A 21,666-nucleotide genomic window follows, 5' to 3' on the forward strand; every position below is an offset into this window, starting at 1 on the left:
TCACCAAAACTACAGAAGAAGAAAGAACACAGTCATCTTCCGCCGCTGTCGATCCGTCCTTTACTCTTGGGGTCTTGAACAAGACCCCAAGGTACTTGAACTCCACTTGTGACAGGATCCCCGGCCCGAAGATGGCACTTCACTTTTTTCCAGGCGAGAACCATGGATTGGGACTTGGAGGTACTGATTCTCACTCGGCTGCGAAATGATCCAGCAAGGGCTGAAGATCATGGCCTGATGAAGCCAGCAGCACCACATAATCCGCAAAAAGTAGAGACCCAAATCTGCAGCCACCACACTGGATCCCCTCAGTGTCCTGGCTGCACTTAGAAATTCTGTCCATAAAAGTTATAAATAGAATAGGTGGCAAAAAGCCCTAGCGTAGTCCAACCATCACTGGAAACAAGTCTAACTTACTGGCAGACCAATGCAGCAAACCACCTGAATCAGGCAGTCCAATACCCCCATAGACAACCTTGAGGAACTCGGGCACCCTTCTGGGCCCTGCCACTGAGAAGTTTTTTCACCACCTGGGCAACCTCAGCATAGAGATGGGAGAGTCCACCGTAGAGTCCCAGGCACTGCTTGCTCATTGGATGACATGTCGGTGGGATTGAGGAGGTCTTCCAAGTATTCCTTCCACCATTCAGCATCACACTGTCACCACCATACACGGTGTTGAATGTGCACTGCTTCCTCCTCTTGAGACAGCAAATAGTGGGCCAGGATCTCTTTGCAGCCGTCCGGAAGTCGTTCTCTTGGGCTTCCCTTACTCTGAACTGCTGTTTGGCGCAAAAGTGCAAACAACAGTCAGACTACCTGCTTGTCCAACCGGGTTAAACTCCCACTGAAACGGGAAGCAGCACGTATTGCCAACCCTGTCTGTCGCCTCTCCCCCCTGGCAACGCCAGAGTGGAAGACAGTCCAACCCCTCTCAAGAGGACTGGTTCGAGAGCCCTTGCTGTATAGCGAGGTGAGTGTGACTATACTGTATCTAGCTGAGGCTCCTTCCTCACCAGAGAGGTGCCATTCCACGTACTCAGAGCTAGCTTCTGCAACCAAGAATCGGACCGCCAAGGTCCCCTTTTTCAGCTGTCACCCATCCCACGCGGCACCCGATCCCCTTGGGCCCCTCCTATGAGTGGTGAGCCCATTGAAGGGAGAACCCATTTTGCCACTTCAGGCTGTGCCCAGGCAGGCACGGCCACTCACACTCACAATCGAGCCCCACCCTCAGGACAAAAGCATCAAATGATCTTGAAAAATGTCTAAATAAAAAGTTGGTATATGGAATGGATTCATTACAAAAACGGAGGTACCATTGTATTTACCTGGTATTGAAGCTATACCAAAATTTGTAGTATCGCCCACCTCTCGTGTGTAGCCTATTTGGGAGGGGTGAACTATTTACAAATATCTCCCCAAAAAATTGCCATTCTATGCTCGAAAATTAAAGTTGACACCATAGATAAATTAAATTAGCAACGACGTCAGGGAATCACCTCTAAGAAACTGGTAAACATCCAGTCAGATTGCTGTGATGTCAACCCATTACCACAGCGTCCATGGTGCAGGATGATTGTTATGATATCCTGTGATGTATTAATGCATGTTCAATTTCCTGTTCTCTGTTTTGGCCATTTGGCTTGCATTCGGCATTGTTTTTTTACTCACTGTCATTGAATCATTTTTGACTGAATAGTGTTAGTTTGCCCGCACTGGAAATTCGTGCACTTCCGTTAAAAAGGAAATCCTTCAACACCGACCTCTAACGTAAGCACAGAAATAGCTAACTAAAAAAAGAAAACTACACACTATATTGGTCCAACTCTGCTTAACACGTCACATCTCCACACGGCTTGTTCTTAATACAATACTGTGATAGTGACAACACTGTGACTTCTTACACATGCCAGTCTGAGTGTGTTCACACACCAACAGTTGTGTCAACACCGTGCCCCCGCCCCCATCAGGGAACAGCTTTTTGAACATTAATGCATGAATTAATCCCACAACATAGCTTGCATTTACACTTACACACAAAATGATCCAACCCCCACTGTATATTACGTATATATTTCTTAAAATGCACAGATGTTCAATAGACTGACAATTTGAAACAAATGGGGATCATATTATTAGATGTGTTCAGCTATTTATATTGTTTTTGTTTTGTTGGTTTATTGCACACTCCAACTAATGATGGCAAATAAATATCATAACATTTAAATTTACAATTAGGGTTGAATAATTTTGAGAGCAACTGTAGTCTATGGAAGTTCTACCATGCATGTTAGAAGTAAAATACTTGCACCAGTGTGTAATGCACAACACATACTGTGAGTACTATGGGTTACTGTGTCAGGGTCAAGATTCATGTAACTGCTGGGATGTTCACAAGTCTTTTTTTTTGCAGGTTCAAGTCATGTCTCAAGCCTCTAAAAAATAAATCTCTCATGTCTTATCTTCTTGTTTTGACGAGCTTTCTATCATCTGCTGCTATTCGGTCTACTAAGACTACAGCCGTCCATCATTTATCGTAGTTAATTGGTTCCAGACCCGCCCGCAATAAGTGAAGTAGGAAGGAGCGAAGTAGGATTCAATATTAATAAACTGAATATTTTTGTAGTTAGAGCAGAGAAAACCTGTTTATGACTTTCTAAATACGGATTTTAACATTACTAGAGCCCTGTAGACATGAAATAACACTCCAATAGTCACTTTTACACTCCTATTATTTTTTGTTTACATCACATTGCACAGGCTACAGGATCTCTGCAGGGCCACAACAGACGGCAGCCGCTGGCATAGCAAGCTACCGAGCTAACTAGTTAGCCTCTCCAATTTACTTATTCTAAACTTAAGAAAGTGTTTCAAATGGGGTGTGGAAGATTGACAAAGAAGCCCAAAACATACCACTTCCACATGGAATGAGAGGAGACCCTTTTTTCCCCACTCGATCTCGGCCATGGCATGTCCGTCTTTGCCATAGCATGACGGCTGGGCTCTGCTGGCTCTGTAGTTTGAAAGGTAATGTAATATAACGTCATATCTCATAACATTGCTGATGCCGCGTGACCAGAATACTACATATAACTTCCATCCATCTTCAATGCCTCTTATCCTCGCTGGGGTCGCGGGGGTATGCTGGAGCCTATCACAGCTGACTTTGGGCGAGAGGCGGGGTACACCCTTGACTGGTCGCGAGTCAATCGCAGGGCCCATGTATACATCATTCACACTCACATTCATACCTACGGACAATTGAGAGTTGCCAGTTCACCTAACATGCATGTTTTTGAAATGTGGGAGAAAACCCACGCACGCACAGGGAGAACATGCAAACTCCACACAGAGATGCCCAATGGAGATTCGAACTACATATATACAGTATTAAAATATCTTTCAATATTTCTTAATTAATAATATGCCATAGTCAACCATGAAACAGCAATCATTTATAATTTTATTGTTTTTAAAAACCTTGATATAGTGAGAGAGCGATATTCACACGGCTATATAGTGAGGGACGACTGTACTGCTCAGCTATGTCTAAGAAATTCAAAGCATCTACAGCAGTGGTCCCCAACCCCCGGGCCGTGAGTCATTTGGTACCGGGCCGCACAGAAAAAAAAAATTTCCATTATTTCATTTTTTTTATGTTTTATTTTAAAAAGTGGCCGGATTCTCTCTTTTACAGCCGTCTCACTTGATGCATGTCCATTGTGTGTGTGCTAACTTTATCTCATGCCGCACAGATAGACTACTACTGTATTTTTACCATTTTTCTTTCACATCATATTTGGTGTCAAATGCTGATACTATGTGGGAATGCATAAAGGTAAGTTTTGATGACTTATTGAGTGCTAATGTGCACATTTGCCTCAAATTAATTCATGCTAGCGCACTGCCTTTTACCACACACGTCAAACAGCGATGTAATAATCTCTCTGGAAAAACTTGAACTGGTGGATGGTGGGTCGGCATTCATTTTGTGCTTTTAATTTGATGTTATTCATGTCTTAGTTTTACACAATACATAATAAATAAGATAAATTAGATCGCTATAATGTACGAACGCCCGCATGGTCCGCGGGAGATTTGTGGGAACAAAAGCCGGTCTGTGGGTCAAAAAAGGTTGGGGACCACTGATCTACAGTATTATTATCCCTCCTTTATCTAGTAACATAAAGTATCAGTACTGATTAGTTTCCCCAATGTTAATACGCACAAAAAAAAGAAAAGAAAGGCAAAAAGAAATCCTAATGATTATTTACAAGTCCCAAAACATGAGTACGAGTTGAGTCTGAAGTCTTTTGAGCATGAATCCCAGACATGTCTAAAGTGGCTCTGTATGCGACTTAAGTGCAAATCGAGTTGGAGTCGCAAACTGGAGTCCCCATCTCTGTGTAACTGTAGTGTAGTTATAGTAAGGAAATCACATGATGTTAAAATGGCTCTCACAGTTGAGTCTCTCACATATAGGTTGTGCGTACGATCTGCTTTTTGGCTCCATCAATTCATTTGGTTACCAATTCTGATTACACGAGGGCTGCAAAAACAAATCCATTCGCATATTTATACAAGAATCAGTGACGGTGGTGGCCAGTGGCCAGATGGTCACCTTAGATTCCCTTGGGTCAGTCACAATGAAATGGTCTACCCCTACATTACATCTGACAAAATAACGTTTTTTTTCTAAAAGCAAATCCACTTTGGCTCGGATTAAGGTGTATGTTAAAGAACATGAGGGGTCTGCTGAAATAGGCAGATTTATTCCTGTCTTGATCCGCTGGTGTTTCCACAATTGGCACCACATGTCAGATGTGAACAGAGGTTCATTTACATAGACCTCCATCTGATATAATGACATCCATCCATTGCATTCATACATTCATTTCCATGTAAAGTGTTCATTTATTAAGGGAAATTTATTCCGCATTTATCAGGCATAATAATGCGCAGAGTAACAGAGTACAAAAGAATATTTTATATGCACCATTTTCCCTGAGCATATTTGACACAAATACCATTGCAAATGGTAAGTGAATAAACTGTCATATACTGTCATTTATCTGCCAAAGGACTGTTGTCGGATAAAGAAAAAGCTCAAATGTGCATGCATTTGTCAATCATTGCTCAATTGGAGGTTGCTCAGGCAACTTGCAAATGCTTCCTGGGTCAAAAGGTTATTTGGCACCTCAGACTAGTTAAGAAATGGGATCAGGGGTCAAAACCGTCAGCCTCTTTACATCTCAGGGGTGCTGGGGAGGGGTGACTCCTAATAGCCAGATTGAGTTTGAAGGTCAAGGTCGACCCTCTGGCAATGCTAATATGTCTTTCTTCACAACACGCCTTTTCAACAGAGAATCATTGGAAATCGGTGAAGCACAGCAATGCTGAGTAGGCCTCAGCTTGTTTTTGTTTTGATTAGGGTGGAGACTCTCCAGCCAATAGTACCAAACCTCAACAGAACACAGCACAGGGCTGTTTTTTTTTACACTAAACAAGAGTTGTAATTGAATTATGGCCATGTATTGAGAGATATGAATTCACTGAGGTACAGACGGACTGTCCATTAGAAGAGTCCAGGCCAGCGTTGAATAAGGGCCAAGCCGCGGACAGACATGGTCCTTCAGCCTGTATGTCCAGGCCCGGTCATTAGTGAGTGTAAATTATAGTGTCTCACGCTGGACAAACAATATGTCAATGTTCCTTTTTGCTGGGTTGCTGAGGTCACAGCAATTAACGTGTTTATTCATCAGCACAACATTGCCAATGAATGATTCCCAGGTTTGCTTGGGGTTGATGATGATTATTGGTTGGCATTAATCGATGAAGATGGCAACAGTTTGCCATTGTAGAAAAGAGTAAACAAAGGCGACAAATACTGCAACAATGTAATTGCTCTCTTTTTTAAGTAATTTTTGAGAAGGAGTATCATGAGACGTGATTAAGCTAGGACCATTATTAAACACACATGCCTAACATATGAGGCACGTCATGGCAAACAGTGACTTCATTGATGAATTCAATTTGGGCCTTTATAGATCCTGTAAGTGCTCTAGTGGAAGGAGGAGGAGGAGGAGGAGGAGAAGGAGGAGGAGGAATGCCTCCAGCTTTATTACACAGCACATTTTAGCGAGTGTTTCACCTGGGGAAAGCCGGTGAGTTTCGCTTGTAAAGCACAGAAAACCAGTGGGACACTTAAAAGTCTTCAATTAGCTTTGCTTCTGCTGCCATCGCAAATTGGAGCGGACAAGCACACAACTGATTTAAGACCTAGGATATGTTTACTTCTATAATCCAGCACCACCGCCCCATAAGAACTGAAAGTGGATAAAAATGGAGACATTTTGCCCCGCTGTTTACATGACAACAGGGTTTTGGAGCATGTCTAAAGGTGACATTTCGGTCTAAATGCTGAATACACAAACATACGCATCATTAGTATCAACAGTTCAGCTTTTTCTCATTTTATTATGCCTTTTTGTTGCAGTTTTTCATTTTTGGTGGGTTTTTTTTTTGTTTAATAACACTTTTACAGTATGTCACGGGCCAATAAAAATGCAGGGGACCATTTCAGGACCCCATCCTCACTTTGGACACCCCTGGCTGAAGAGTTTCATGTACAGGATGCATGCATGAGTATGTCTCAACAAAATCAACAACGGTGGATCAAATTTGCATGATGTTTCTCCAAGTAAATTTTAAAGGGACTGTATGCAACTGGCCAAAGATGACATTTCTTACAACGAAACAATATAAGAACATCACAACCATGGCTGTCACTCACAGTTGTATGGTGCTCACGTACGTGTCACATACACACACACACACACACACAAGCAGTCTCAGAGAGGCGACCAACAATTCACATTCATGTTGTTATGATAAGCTCTACAGTACATTCAATGAGAGCTAATGTGAGTAGCTAAACTTTGCCAAATCACTATCATTAGCTGACAACAAACAGAACTAATGCACGTGCGTGCTTTACACGGGGCGTACTTCACATACTCAAAGCAGGAAAAGGACGTTCTCAAAGAAGAGAGAGGTGAGATAAAATGCTTTCAGCAAATTCTAATGTTGGCGGACCAGTAGGCACCTGGGAAACCCGTTGGATACAGCGCCTTTAAGGTGTCACTTTATTAAATATGTCAAATACATGGGTTGATTAAGACTATATATATGACCGTTTTGGGTAAGATAAGCGCTTATATGCACTGTTTTTCACAAAGTGATATTGCCAACTAGTGGTGCGGCATGCACATTACAGCTCTTTTGGTCTTCACCGCAATTTTTTCCGTTTTTACCTAGCTATTCTCATTTAGTCCCTTAAAGCGTATTCCTTTCACTGTACATAAGGCTTAAAAGTCAAGAAAAGTATTAACAGATGCCATGTTTTTCCAAAGGAAGCAGCCTTGTTTGCCTTTCCTCCCCGTGTTTCATTACAGCAGCAGCTTATTTCCCCGTGGTATAATTGCAAAATATGCAGCGCAGGAGTTTTACTGCCGACGCGCAGCAGGCCTGCAGGTAAGCCTATCAAGCATCTGGTCGAGTCCCTGGGTACCTGTGACGCACCGTTAGCCCGCAGCCTTCTATACTTGCAAGTAACGCTCGACGTATAGAACATAAGGGTTTTATTCAGCACGCTGTCCATTTTAATACGAGGCACTGGGCATTTAAAATCCCTTAAACAGCCACATGCCGTAATGCTGCGGGAGAGTTGAGCTAGTTAAACTGCTAAAAGCATGTGGTTAAGGGATGTTAAGGTGCAGCTATACAATACAAATGATTGCAAGGGGTGTGCTTAAAGTTATAAAATATCATTGTTATTTAATATTTCCATGACTGTCAAGAAGGGCAACTTGACTTTAGTAAGTGCTCTGCCCATTGATAAAATGTACAGAGAGCATGAAAAAGGTTTGTAAAGTTTCATGATGGCTGCACTGAGCTTTGGCATTTAAATGATTTTACTAGCCTGTCCATTCACTTGTTAATCAGAAGTCGTGAAGGCAGCTGTAGATTTATTGTATACATTAAGCTACTTATGCCATCCAGGTGAAACTACGCAGTCATCTATTGTTAATGTCCAAATGGATAGCACATTATGGTATGAATCTAGATAGGCATCCCATTTGCATATATATCTATATTTTCTTTCCTTAATGGGAAATGCAAATGTGCCATTTTGTGGCGAGTGTGTGTTTGGCAGCCGTCGTGTTGAATAGATGTGACTCTAGGGTATCCCCACGCACCTTGGCATATTAATCATCGTGACACTTTCACGACCCTTCTAATAAGACAGGGGCCACGGTGCACCCCCTCCCCCCCCAAACATCCCATCCCACCCCAGCCCCACTCCCTCTTTGTCTCTCGACCAGTCCCCGGGGATGGGAGAAGGTGGTGGGGGAGGCCGGGCTTGGGTTGCGAGTGGAGGTGGAGGGTGTGTGTGTGTGTGTGTGTGTACGTTTGTGTGCGTGTGTGCGTGTGCATGGTGGGAGTGTGAAGTTAGACCCCCTCATTCGGAAGCCCTCCCTTGGGACAACGGCAGGCACAAGACCCCTATTAGGACTGAGCACAGTAGCCCCCCAGGAGCAACAAAAGACACCTCCTAATGCTCCTTGTTCTAGCTGAGTGCACACAAACACACAAGAGAAACATGTAACAGCACATAAACACACAACATACACAAGCACCAAACTCAGCCCAACGACTCTTTGAGCTAATTGTTTTTACTGACTCTTTTAGATGTATTTTCATTTTAAGACTGTGTGACATCACCAGCAGGACAGGGGGGAAGGTTGGTTTGGGAAGGAGAGTGGGGGGGGGGATAAAACAAGTGCAGTGAACTGCAATAAGGTGGACAGCTGGACAGCAGAAAGCATACTGGGCGTGTTTCTGTGCATCTACACGCACATGTGAGGCGTTAATGTCAGGTCACTGCTTTATTTCACAAACTTTTTACATGTGCCACATAAGCCCGCATGTACAGTAGCAAAGGCATTTTGTTTCTTGCCTTGCCTGAAACAAAAAGTCAGTTTTACCATGTTACCAGAAAATATTGCAAAAGTTTACATGTAAAAATGAGAGTCACCAGTTCTAAATAACTGTTTGGAAAGAAAGGAAAGGGTAGTTATCATCATCCATTACACCGGTGGTGTGCAATCAGGGCCAGCAAAGCCTTCGCTGCTGGCCTGAACACTATCAGAAGCACTGAGCTACATTTACAACTTAAATTCTGGCATTTGTTCCATGAAATTGTATTAATTTATTCCCAACAGTCTATTATCTTTATTTCGTAGTGTGTCTGTTGGCTGCACTGCTTCCAGTAGCTTCCAGTAGTGTGAAGTGTTCTTTTTATTTTTTTTGTCACACTTAAATGTTTCAGATCATCAAACAAATTTAAAAATTAGTCAATGACAACACAACTGAACACAAAATGCAGGTTTTAAATGAAACTTGTTATCATTAAACCTAGTAACTGGTTGGGCCACCCTTAGCAGCAATAACTACAATCAAGTAATGAGACTCTTACAGCGTTGTGGTGAAATTTTGGTCCACTCATCTTTGCAGGATTGTTGTAATTCAGCCACATCGCAGGCTTTTCCAGCATGAACCGCCTTTTTAAGGTCATGCCACAGCATCGCAATGGGATTCAGGTCAGTACTTTGACTAGGCCACTCCAAAGTCTTCATTTTGTTTTTCTTCAGCCATTCAGAGATGGACTTGCTGGTGTGTTTTGGATCATTGTCCTGCTGCAGAACCCAAGTTGGTTTCAGCTTGAGGTCACCAACAGATGGTAGACAGCAGAATTCATGGTTCCATTTACTGACTAAAATTCCGGGTGGTATTAGCGATACCGATCCTATACCAATACTTTGTGCAAATTCACCTAATGTGTCTGGTAAATTTAAAAAAAAATTATATTTCATATAGACATATGTCCATAATAAACACAATGTTTGTACATAAGGATGTCCACAAGTGCACTTGGCACCAGGACACCAGGCCACAGGTCTATGATTGACTTTGTAGTCATAATATCAGATCTGCGTCCGCATGTTCTGCACACGATGGTGAAGAGAAGGGATGAGCTGTCAACTGATCACCACCTGGTGATGAGTTGGATTAGATGGTGGGCGGGGGATGCCCCACAGACCTGGGAGACCCAAACGTGTAGTGAGGGTATGCTGGGAACGTCTGGCAGAGTCTCCCGTTCGTCGAGTCTTCAACTCTGACCTCCGGCAGATCTTTGCCTGCATTTTGTGGGAGGATGAGGCGGCAAGCCCCGAACCCGATGATGGACACCAGAGATCAGGGCTGCCGTCAAGCTGAAGAAGGAGCCCTATCAAGCATGGCTGGCTTGTGGGACTCCTGAAGCAGCTGACAGGTACCGGCAGGTCAAGCGGCACGCGGCTTTGGTGGTAGTCGAGGCAAAAACTCGGGGGTGGGAGGAGTTCTGGAAGAGGTTCTGGCAAACCATCCGACGCCTCAGAAAAGAGAAGCAGTGCCCGGTCCACAATGCTTACAGTGGGGACGGAAGCCTGCTGACCTCAACTGAGGATATCGTCGGACGGTGGAAGGAATACTTTGAGGCCCTTCTCAATCCCAATGACATACCTTCCATAGAGGAAGCAGAGTCTGAACACACGAACGCGGACAGTTCCATCACCGTGGCTGAGGTATCTGGGGTAGTCAAAGGACGAGTTTTTCCGGCAATTCCTCAAGGCCCTGGATGTTGAGGGACTGTCTTGACTGACACGTCTCTTCAATATTGCGTGAAAGTCGGAAAAGGTACCTCTAGATTGGCAGACTGGGGTGGTGGTCCCCCTTTTCAAGAAGGATGACCGGAGGGTGTGCTCCAACTATAGGGGGGTGAACACTCCTCAGCCTGCCCGGGAAAGCCTATTCCAGGGTGCTGGAGAAAAGGGTGCGACTGTTAGTCGAACCTCGGCTACAGGAGGTGCAATGTGGTTTTCGTCCTGGTCACGGAACACTGGACCAAATATACCAAAGCATCGATATTTTAATTTGAGAATCGATGTTAGTGCATGAAGAGCTGGTATCGATAATTCAATATTGATCCGCACATCACTTGTTACCCATGCAAAGCTGAAACTCAACTCTGATTCCCCGATATCACTTCATATCCGTTCCTCACTCAGGTCCCCTAGAAAAATACATTTATAGTAACACACACAAGCACGAGTCTTATTTCTGTTTTAAAAGTTTTACTCTCATTTTGTGTACTATATCGGTTAATACGAGTGTAATGGTGACTATAGGAGTGTTATTTCATGTCTAGAGGGCTCCACTAATGTAATAAACTGTATTTAAAAGGTCTTAAGCAGGTTTTCTCTGCTCTAACTACAAGAATATTCCATTTATACATAAGAAACCCTACTTGGCGGAAATTAATTTATCACAGTCGGGTCTGGAAACAATTAATCATGATAAACAAGGGATTACCGTATTTTCAAACAATCTAACGAACCCGGTCACTTCTAGCATAATCCAGAGCATTATAATCAGCTATACATTAATAACCTTGGATATGCATGTACTGTATTATTAAGAAATTGTACAAAAAATTTTGGACATGGACCACGGGACCAAGTGGCTAGCATGTTGACCGCACAGTTGGGGCATCTCTGGGCATCCCTGGGCATCTCTGTGTGGCGTTTACATGTTCTCCTGATGCGTGCGTGTGTTTTCTCATTTCAAAACCATGTTATCCTAAGTGGAGTCTAAATTGTCCATAGGTGTAAATGGTTGGTTGTATATGTGACCTGTGACGACCTGGCGATCAGTCCGGAGTACCCCACCTCTCAGCTGCAGTCAGCTGGGTGGGCTTCAGCTCACCCGAGGCCCTAATAGGCAGTAGAGAAAATGGATGGATGGAATTTTGGGCACGTCAGTTGTTTTGACACTTTCTTTACAGGTAAAATATGTCCTACTCAACAAATAAAAAAATCACCTCAACACAAAATTTGTCAAGGCTATGAATAGGAACAATGGACATGCTGTAGAATACAATCTGTGGAACATGAAAAAGGCAACTTCAGGCATGTGGTTTTGTGACAAATGGAAGGAAAATTAATCAAGATGTTAAAAAAGTAGGACACCCCATGGTTTAACTTTTAAAGTGCTGCACACAAAAGGACGAAAATGTGTCAAAACATGCACCCCGACTGCATTGCTAGTGCCATTATTTATCTAACAAATACACCACATGGTGGTGCTGTTAAGTCAGATTGACTTGAAATTTCTCGCATAGGACACATTTAGCCAAAATACCACAGAATGTGGTACACACCATTCAGGGACTGACATTCACGTGTGTAAAATTTTAGCAAGATTGGCTGACCAACAGCAAAACGTCACTGAACATTTGTTTAATTATTATAAAACTTTAAAGATATCTGCCTTGCATGCATGGTTGCGTGTCTAATTCATGTGTTAATTACTTCATATTTGTATGGGTCTCGATCTGATTGCTGCATCATGAAAAATTATGTTTTCTTTCTAAGTACTTGTACAATGCAATGCAGGAAGAAGCTCCATTACTGTACATTGCACACAAGAAATGAGGAACTATTGGCACCTTTTTGTATGGAACACTTATAATTATAATCCATTAGTATAATATGTAGATTATTATATATCTATTATATAAAAAATCCACTTATAATGTATAATTACATAAAACAAATAAAGAAGAAAACACAATTATTTACAGGCACCTCTTAAGAACTTTACGCACATTCAGATATCGTGTAATTTTTCTATGGAAAGCTGCCTCATTAAGTTAAGAGGGCCATGATTCTTCCGTGGAACCAATTTACATCAGTGTGCATGACCTTTTGTACGTGATCCCATTGTAATAAAAAACACCTGGTGGACATGTGGACTGATTACTCGAGTTTAACCTAAATCATTGTAAACCTTTCCTCACATGACCGGCAGGTCCTGCAGGTGCTTTAAAAAAGCCTATACTGTCCGACAATATCAATACAACACCATATCAATGCCTTTATGAGCTTTACTTTATTAAAGCACACTTTACATAATATAACTCCCGAAAGAATTGGGCCATGCATCTCCATAACTTTCATATTGGATGATGCGGTGATAAATACAAGCAAAAAGCTGCTGCTCCACTTCACTGCAGAAATAGAGCTAATTAAATTTTCATGGGATAAAAATGAGGTAATCTTGCCATTAATTGTGCTTCCTGCCAACACATTGGCTCTCTCTGAGGATGCAACATTATGCCCACACTGCATTTCCCTCGCTTAAACGCCTCTTAGTTTTAATGGACTCATCCATAAACTGATGCCTTGCCTATACGACCACACAGAGGCTGAACGCATCCATCAACAATAATCCCCTCAATGATCTCCATTTTATCTTCTCACTCCTACTACCACCACCCTGCTCCCTCCTCCTCCTCAGCCTACACAGGGCTTAATTACTGCTCTGAAGTAATTATTTCCTTTATTAGTGAAACGTAACATCTGTTTCCAGTCTTTTTAAGTGTTCCTATAAAACCCTTCCATGATTTCTGTCCCTTTAGGATAGAGCTGGGCTGCTTGTTGCTCCCCGCGGACTCGCTGCCTTCATTCCTCCACCCCCTTTCGTACGCACAGCATGAGTCAAGATGCACCTAACTCCATCGCACACTCCAAAATCCTTCAAGGAGAATATCCTACACAGCAGCTGAGCAGCAGAAGTCACAGTGAAATATGCCTGCTTTCTTCTTCTTATTATTATGAATACATCCTGCTCGTTATTATGAAGCATTTGGTAAGTGTGTGTTAAATGTCAAAGCAATAATTCCCATAAAGCAGGAGAAAAGACAAGCTATGGGTACTGCTACACAGGAGCGTGAGAATAGAGGAAGGAGGGTGGAGGGAGCGAGATTCCAGAGGTCCTGGGGAAATATTGTCCCTGTATTAATAGACTTTGCTCCCTTTGAAATTTTATTAGACATAAAGTTGACAGTATGTTGTGCAATTTCAATAGTCCTGCAGACCTTTCTAGAGTTCTTTTAAAACAAAGCGCTCGTGCCCCTGGCAGCCAAGCAATTCAACTGCCTTCATCTTTTCTTTGGAGTCCCGCCATTGATGGCCGCTGTGCCACAAGACGAACAAGTGTCATCGTCAAAGTGAGACCCAGGAGGAATAAATAAATCTATAAAAACCTCACATAGTCACCGCCTTGCAGCAAACAGTGGCCGGTGAGTTCAAGACAGTCCGGCTTCTCCAGGCTCTGTCCTTTTAGCGCTCTCCCTCTTAATTTTTATGGTTCCTGCACCTTCAGGAAATGACCCTTTTATAGGGTCAACACTATAAAAGACTTGTTTTTTTGTGGGAGTGGTTGGTGGATGTGTGTGTATGTGTGTGTGTGTGTGTAGTGGGGGATAAGTGTTCAAGTTACTACCGGTGCGTCTTTGCTGCCAAAGAAAGAGACCTGATGAGGTTAATAGTCTCCTCTTCAATATATCACATAGCTGTGAACTCTGTGACCCTTTTTGTCAATAGGAGAACTTTTCTCTTGAGTGTGTGTGTGACTGTGTGAGCGTGCAACTGTTTGTGTGTTTGTGTTCTAGCATCCACGTGTGTCTGCACAAGTGTAACATTATACACTGATGTATACTTCAGGTAGAAATGCTTTCACAGTTGCTTACTGCTACATACCAAGTTCAACAATGGTAACCTGCATATAATCACATTGGGTATGACGATGGGGCAAAGGGGCAGCGAAAACATCAAAATAAATACCATGCATGACCATGCTTGTGTTGTACTGGCTTAAAGCATAAACCTCACATACAGGTTCATTTCATGAGTTTCTGACTGCAGGATGACATAACAGAAGATGGCTACTCTTTGATGGAGTCTCTGGTGAGGAAAACTCTCCACATGCTTCTCATAGCACAGAAAATTACAGAATCTTAGTTCTAAAATGCAGTGTATCTCTTCTAAAAGCACTTCTTAATGCAGTCTATATTGCCACAATTAGGAATCAGAACCCATTTCTATCTCTCAGGGCACTGATGTACCGCACGGGGCTAAGGTCTAGACCAGGGGTCACCAACGTGGTGCCCGCGGGCACCAGGTAGCCCCCCACGACCACATGAGGTGCCCGCAAGCCTGCTTTTCATTCAGGTTTTCAGTTAATAATGAAAGAACAGTAGAAAGAAATGCATTCTGAAATACAAAATGTGAGTTGTGGACACCAGCATTTTGTTAATGTTCTGGTAAAACAAGCATATTCGCTTTGTTTGGCTTTAAAATAAGCTCTGAAAATAAATGTTACAAAAATGCGTAGCTCTTGGCCATTTTCATTTTGTAAAAGTAGCTCTCACAAGGAAAAACGTTGGTGACCCCTGGTCTAGACCCTATATATTAGAGGTACCAAAAAGGTACAGGCCGTTTGTCAACATGTACTGTAAGTCAAGGGTAAAAAAGTAATACAATTGAAGGTGCCACTCAGTGCAAGTGTATATCAGATGACAGAGGCCTAAAGGTTATAACAGATGGGCTCAAAAGCCCTCTCCCCCTGAAGCAAAACCCCCTTGGTGTCAGCATACACATTAAACTACACAATCAACCTCAAAATCAACAAGATATTATCAACGCTGATAAACAATCATTGGATTGACATGAGATACGAACGAGCGTCACCTCCAGAACATACTGTACGGAGGTGGATGCTTCAGTACATTAAGTGCCGCGCCATGATATAAATAGATGTACTTTTCCATGCAATTTCATAGTAATTAGCAACTCTGAAGCATGGACTCTGTCAACCCCCACTGCGGCACCCACATGTACCTTGTGTGAATACTAAGAAGCAACACTGTACAGTACAGTATGTACTGTATGAACCCACCCGACCATCAAAGGCAGTGTGCATGACTGTGAATATGGTGATTGGGTTTGAGGTGCGTGCGGAACACAGCATAGTGTTTGAAGCCCTCCTTCTTTCATGGAAAGACAGAAAAGAAGGCACTTGTAATCCTGTGGGATCCCCCGCTAAGGCGCCACAGGCAAAAAAAAAAAAAAAAAGGTGGTGGTGGTAGTGGTGGTGGGGGTGAGGGAGAAAAATAGCATATGATGAAAACTGCAGCTGGCGTGAAGAGGACGTGCTGAAACATGACAGATAAAGAAGATACATAACAGTAACACACACATGCACAAGCTCCTATTGATGACATGAGGCCCTGCCAAATTATACACTTGCACAGATACATACTGTAGACACAGATAGCTTGATTGCAGGTACTATTGCCACATAGTTTTTAATCCTTAGGAAACTGCACAATATACTTTCTATTATACTATTTATTAGAACTTTTCCATTTTGCTTGGTAGAAGGTTATGGGGGGGGGGAAATGGGGAGGATCGTGCTTTTGCTGCATTTGCCCCCACACTTTGTAACTCCCTTCCACCTGCGCTACGATCGACTACAGAGTTGTCAGTTTTTAAATCTCTTTTAAAAACTCATTTATTCAGACTGGCTTATGACACATGATGATAATATGTACTTTAGTTGTGATTCTGTGCCTGTATTTTTATTTTATTGTTTTTGTTGTTTTTATTCTATCTTATTCGATCTTACCCTGTTCTCATTTGCTATTGCGTGTTTTTATTCTTGTGAAGCACCTTGGGCACCATTGGGATGTTGTAAGGTGCTATGCAAATAAACTTTGATTTGATTTGATTTGATTTGATTTGATTTGAAGCTTCTTCCACCGAGGGCCACATACATAAAAACTAAAGGATGCAGAGTCCACTGTGACACATTTTGCACATTAAAGATGCTAAAGCATACCAGTGTAGGTCAGTATATGCTGAGCTAACGGAACAAAACATTGACATCTTAGCTTTATGTTATAGATAGCAAAGAAAATTAGTGTAAATTTCATGACATTTCTCATGAATAAAAAAAAACCCACATTTTTTTATTTTTTACAATGTGTCACGGGCAAGTAATGAAAATGTGCTGAGTGCCAAAAAATTGTCTCAGGGACGCACTTTGGAAACCCCTATGGGTTACTTTATACGGTTACATGTTACAATTCAACATGTCCGAAAAGGAGTATGAAGAAGCAGAGCGTATTTAATCCTATCGCTTCTCTCTGTCACAGCGATTACTAATAATTTGTTCACCTCCAGTGTGCAATATGTACCAGTTTAATCTAGTTTTTAGATCGCTTTTACAGCAATATAAATAAAGGAGTAAGAGTTGACAGAAACATTGTTTGTGTCAGGAATGGAATATTTTCCACTCTGTTTTGGATAAGTATTGCAACATATTTGTCCTTCACTTGGACTTCACTTAGCAGTTAAAAACGAGTATCCCTTATGAATAATGCATTTTTGTCGAATACGAGCATGAAACGAGTACGTCTCGTCATTATCCGTAATCAAGATGAAAGAAAATCCTCATTATGTGTTCACTCTTCACGCGCTGTGATTGGCCAGTCACACACAGCGACCGCCCCTCCCGAGACAGACTGTGCAGGCTGGAGCCACAGAGGAGTTGGGCGGTGGCTCATTCACGAACACGGTGCAATTGGCAAGTTGAAGACGGCTCATGTGGCATTGCACACTGCCTCTATTAGGTATTTCTCAGCTCGCCTTTATTTCAGTTTTTATCTAAAGTTAATTGGTAAACTTGTTTGGTAAAGTACGCGGTGCGTTTGACAAGACAGCGCTGTGCAGGCTTGTGTTGCGTCAGTCACTTATGCAACTCAATTGGGGAAGCATGACCGCTTTTTTCCTTGAGAAATATTTTTGTCTCATTCCATGAAGTCATCATAAAACAGGCGTGCTCCCTACAGTATAAGAGGTTTGTTAATTTTCAGTTGGTAGTACACAGATAGTGGTAACGTTAGCCTGCATTGACTGGCCACAACATTAGGTACACCTGCACAACAGTTGCATCAAACATTCTGCCTGTATGGCTATCATACTACATTATATACATAAGTGTGGTAAAATACAGTATTACACCCCTCTCAATAGGTTGCAGTATGCACGTTGCAATCTTAAAATTGTTTCGTAGCTCACGCGGTGCATTTCACAAGACAGATATATACGGCTTGCGCGTCAGTCACTGCCGGGGTTTTTTTTCATCTGCTTGCTTATAATTTGGCTGTTGATATAAAGTCAGTTGGAAAACTGCTTGTAGGACTGAACGCGGTGCTTTTGAGAAAAATACAGTGAACAAGGCTGACAAGATTATTTCCCTCTTTGCCATCAGTGGATGTTTGCATGAATCACCAACTTCACAAATACCATTAAAAAAAATTAAATAATAAAGTCTTACCAATCACTTACACACATACACAGTACACATATTGCTGAATAATAAACAATAAATACAGCAACTTCTGATCAATTCATGTCAATTTCAGACTTAAAATAATGTACCGATTTAAGCCCCGCCCATCCCCACTAAACCACGCCCACTTTGTTGTCTCTGTCCCGCCCACTCCGAGCACAGATAGATACAGACAATTTAGAGGGGTGAACAGATGTAGATACAGATACAGATAGTGGTGTACTCGCTGATCTCTACTAAAAGGATAATAAAAAAGTAATGCATATTTAGACCACACGAGGCTCCGCACTACACACACTCCACACTCTGCACACTCACACACACAGGTGCATCTTTGTTCACTGGTGGTGTACGAGCTCATTATATGGGGCGTGTTTTATCCGCCTTGTGCAGAATATATTACGTGTGTAAATGTTGTTGAACCCCGCGATCTTGCAGCAAAAGGTCACACACTCCCCTCGACCCCGAGTGCGTCTCTGTCTTTGTGCACCCGTGGTGGAAAAAAACGAGCTGTGCCTATAAACTTCGCATTTAAAAAGGCAAGTGCGGCCGAAGGGGGGGCGCTGCATGAGGGGAACAATAGCAGCTTTTTGGACACACTTTTTCTCACTGCGATGAACAGCAGGGAAACCGGTAGAGGCTCCTATAAAAGAACGATAGAGCACAGCTGCCAGCGTTCAACAGTCATTTTATAAAATGTCTCCAAGGGGGCTGCCTGTGGTTTATCAGCGAATTATGGCAAACTGTGCAGCAAATATTTAATGTTGTCGTTATAACTCCCAGAATTTAGGGCTTTCGTGCAAAAGGAGACGGCGTTATCATGGATAATGTACTTGACATTCAGCCTGCTTTGTCATGCGTTCACACACATGTGCAATAAGAGGTGTCAGCATGGAGATAGACTCTTGAGAGCAGCTGCCATGGTCCAAAACATACAGCAGTCACCAGGTGGACCATCATCATCATTAGAGGGATTGAAGACAAAAAGTCCATCAGGCAATATTGGAGATGTCTGCTTGAGGTTGAGCTCCTCGGGCTGCTTGATTATTGATTTATCAGGCTTAATCCCTTTTTGACAGCTGCCACCAACAGCTGATTGAGCCAATTAGTCAAGCCAAAGCTAAGTCAATTCAAAGAATTTCAATGAGGCACAGAAACTCCAATGAGAGGACTGTTTGCTTGCGTAATTACGCACAGTGCCCTTGGATACGAAGTTGTAAACTATTACTCACGCTCAGAAGCCATGGTGATGACGGACTCTGTGGTGGCGTGGTACTCATCCTCCTCCATAAACTCATCCTGGGAGGACGCGTCTCCTTGGAAGTCGTGATGGTCCAACAGCTGCTGGAGCGGAGGCGCCTTGGGCAGCAGCTGGTTGACCACTTCCCGGCTGATGTTAGGCGCCTGCTTCAGACGCAGCTTGCTCAAGATCTGCGACTTGATGGTCTCCAGCCTCAGCACTTTGCTTTGTTCCCTCCAAACGCAGGCGGAGCACTCGTGGGAACCGGCGTCCTCATCCAGGAGCGATAGGCCGGCATCCGTGGGCGTCTCGCTGGCGGGAGGCAGCAGCAGATTGGGCTCATCGCTCCCCGACTGTCCCAAGGAGATGAGCACCATCAAGCACAGTAAGAAGTTATACCTCGACATGACGATGAGTGGACACCAGGCAATGCAACTTTTTTGTTGTTTCTCTCTTTTTGAAACTCACTTTACCCGGTTAAATTTCCTCTCTTGGTTGTGCGTCGCTCCTTATCGTAACAAAGTGACATCTAATCCAACACCACGAAGTTGAGCTTTTTGCAATGGAAAATAAAAAAGTGCGTTCCAGTGTGTCTTGCGTCTTTATTGAAAGTTGATCAAATCTGATGAATGCATAGCCCGATCACATGTAGTATGGATTGTTGTTTTTGGCGTCCTCTGTACAAGTTTCAGTCCATGGAGGTGTGTGTGTAGGTGCGTGTGTGTGTGTGTGTGTGTGAGTGTGCAGAAGTGTCACTGGAAAATGTGCAAGTACGGTCAAAAAGGGGGCTCTTTATATATCTCAGCTGCCCGCTGTCGTAATCCGTCTCCATTGGCTAAGATTGCAACAAAAGGCTTTTAGGTCTGTCACCAAGTCCAGAGGGACAGAGCGAAGGGAGGGTGCAAGGTCTCTTATGAGCGAATATCCGTCCGTTTTTTACAGTGCACAACTAATGTCTCACTCTAACAAAACAATGAAAACTATATGACTGTTTGAGCTTGCTTAATGTAACACAGTAGTGTAAATCAGGGGTGTCCAAACTTTTTCCACCAAGCGCCACATGATGAAAAATCAGAGGATGGATTTGATATTTATTATATATTGTTTAATTATATAATTTTTAAAAGTTGTGTGTTATTAGTTATTACTATCAACATATCAGCTTTTTCTCTTTACATTGTGTCTTTTTGCTGTATTTTATTTTATTTGTATTATTTATTAAACTAGCCGTGGGCCGCACTTTGGACACCCCTGTTCTAAATAAAAATATGATGCACTGCTTTTCAGTACAAATGTTACTATATATAGTTCTTAAGTTTGACCTAAGCTGTACAAGCTTTTATAATTAGGTGAAAATGTGTCCACCTTTGTTAAATTGTATACAACTCCAATAAGACACAGTTTGCCATACCATAAACTGTTGGCATTTACATTAAAAGAGGGATGGTTTACTTTAGTCATGTAGCAGCAGATGTGCTTCTGTCTTTTATAGTCTTACTAAAGGTTTTAACTATCATCTCAAAAGTCACTGTTTCTCCATTCAGTTTACATATTTGATGAAAATGTTAGGACTACTTCAAACGGAGAAAGCACATGCTATGCTTGAACTTAATAAACAAAAAAGTTGCTTAATTAAAAAAAAAAAGTGGACGCGTACTTGTCAATGTTGCATCAATGACCCACTAGTGACATCTGCTGGACAAAAAAGATGGATAGTTATGAACGTGCACTGCATCTTTTGCTCCTCATACAATATACAGTAATGTACTTTGACACAGTGTTGTATTGCATTAATGCACTTATGTTAAAATAATTGTAGAATAATACTCAGCATTTATATAAGATAGCCATTTTTTTACTTTGCATATTTTTCCTGGAATCCAAGCTCACATCATTTACATTTATTTGAATATGACTACTTAATTATGACTAATTGTATTGTATTGTATGTACTTTATTGATCCCACAGCAGATGAATGTGCTGCAAAGTCAGTGTGCGTAGGCGTGTACTTACTGTATACATCAGCCAGAGCAACATACTTCCAACAAACATGCAAACACAATAA

General features: G+C 42.3%; 1 protein-coding gene across 7 annotated transcripts in view; it reads right to left on the reverse strand.

Moving 5' to 3' along the window:
• LOC129186293 (growth/differentiation factor 11-like) overlaps positions 1–21,666 on the reverse strand; it is a 65,004-nt gene that overhangs the window by 8,958 nt on the left and 34,380 nt on the right. For 6 of the 7 annotated variants that reach the window (XM_054784398.1, XM_054784397.1, XM_054784395.1 and 3 more), the window contains one exon: positions 19,593–19,953. In XM_054784398.1, coding sequence (XP_054640373.1) covers positions 19,593–19,953 — 361 coding nt within the window. Of the gene's footprint in view, positions 1–19,592; positions 20,351–21,666 lie in introns of those variants that run through there. The other variant, XM_054784403.1, reaches the window with a different exon arrangement.

The sequence above is a fragment of the Dunckerocampus dactyliophorus genome, chromosome 8, assembly GCF_027744805.1.
Source record: "Dunckerocampus dactyliophorus isolate RoL2022-P2 chromosome 8, RoL_Ddac_1.1, whole genome shotgun sequence".
Lineage (NCBI taxonomy): Eukaryota > Metazoa > Chordata > Actinopteri > Syngnathiformes > Syngnathidae > Dunckerocampus > Dunckerocampus dactyliophorus.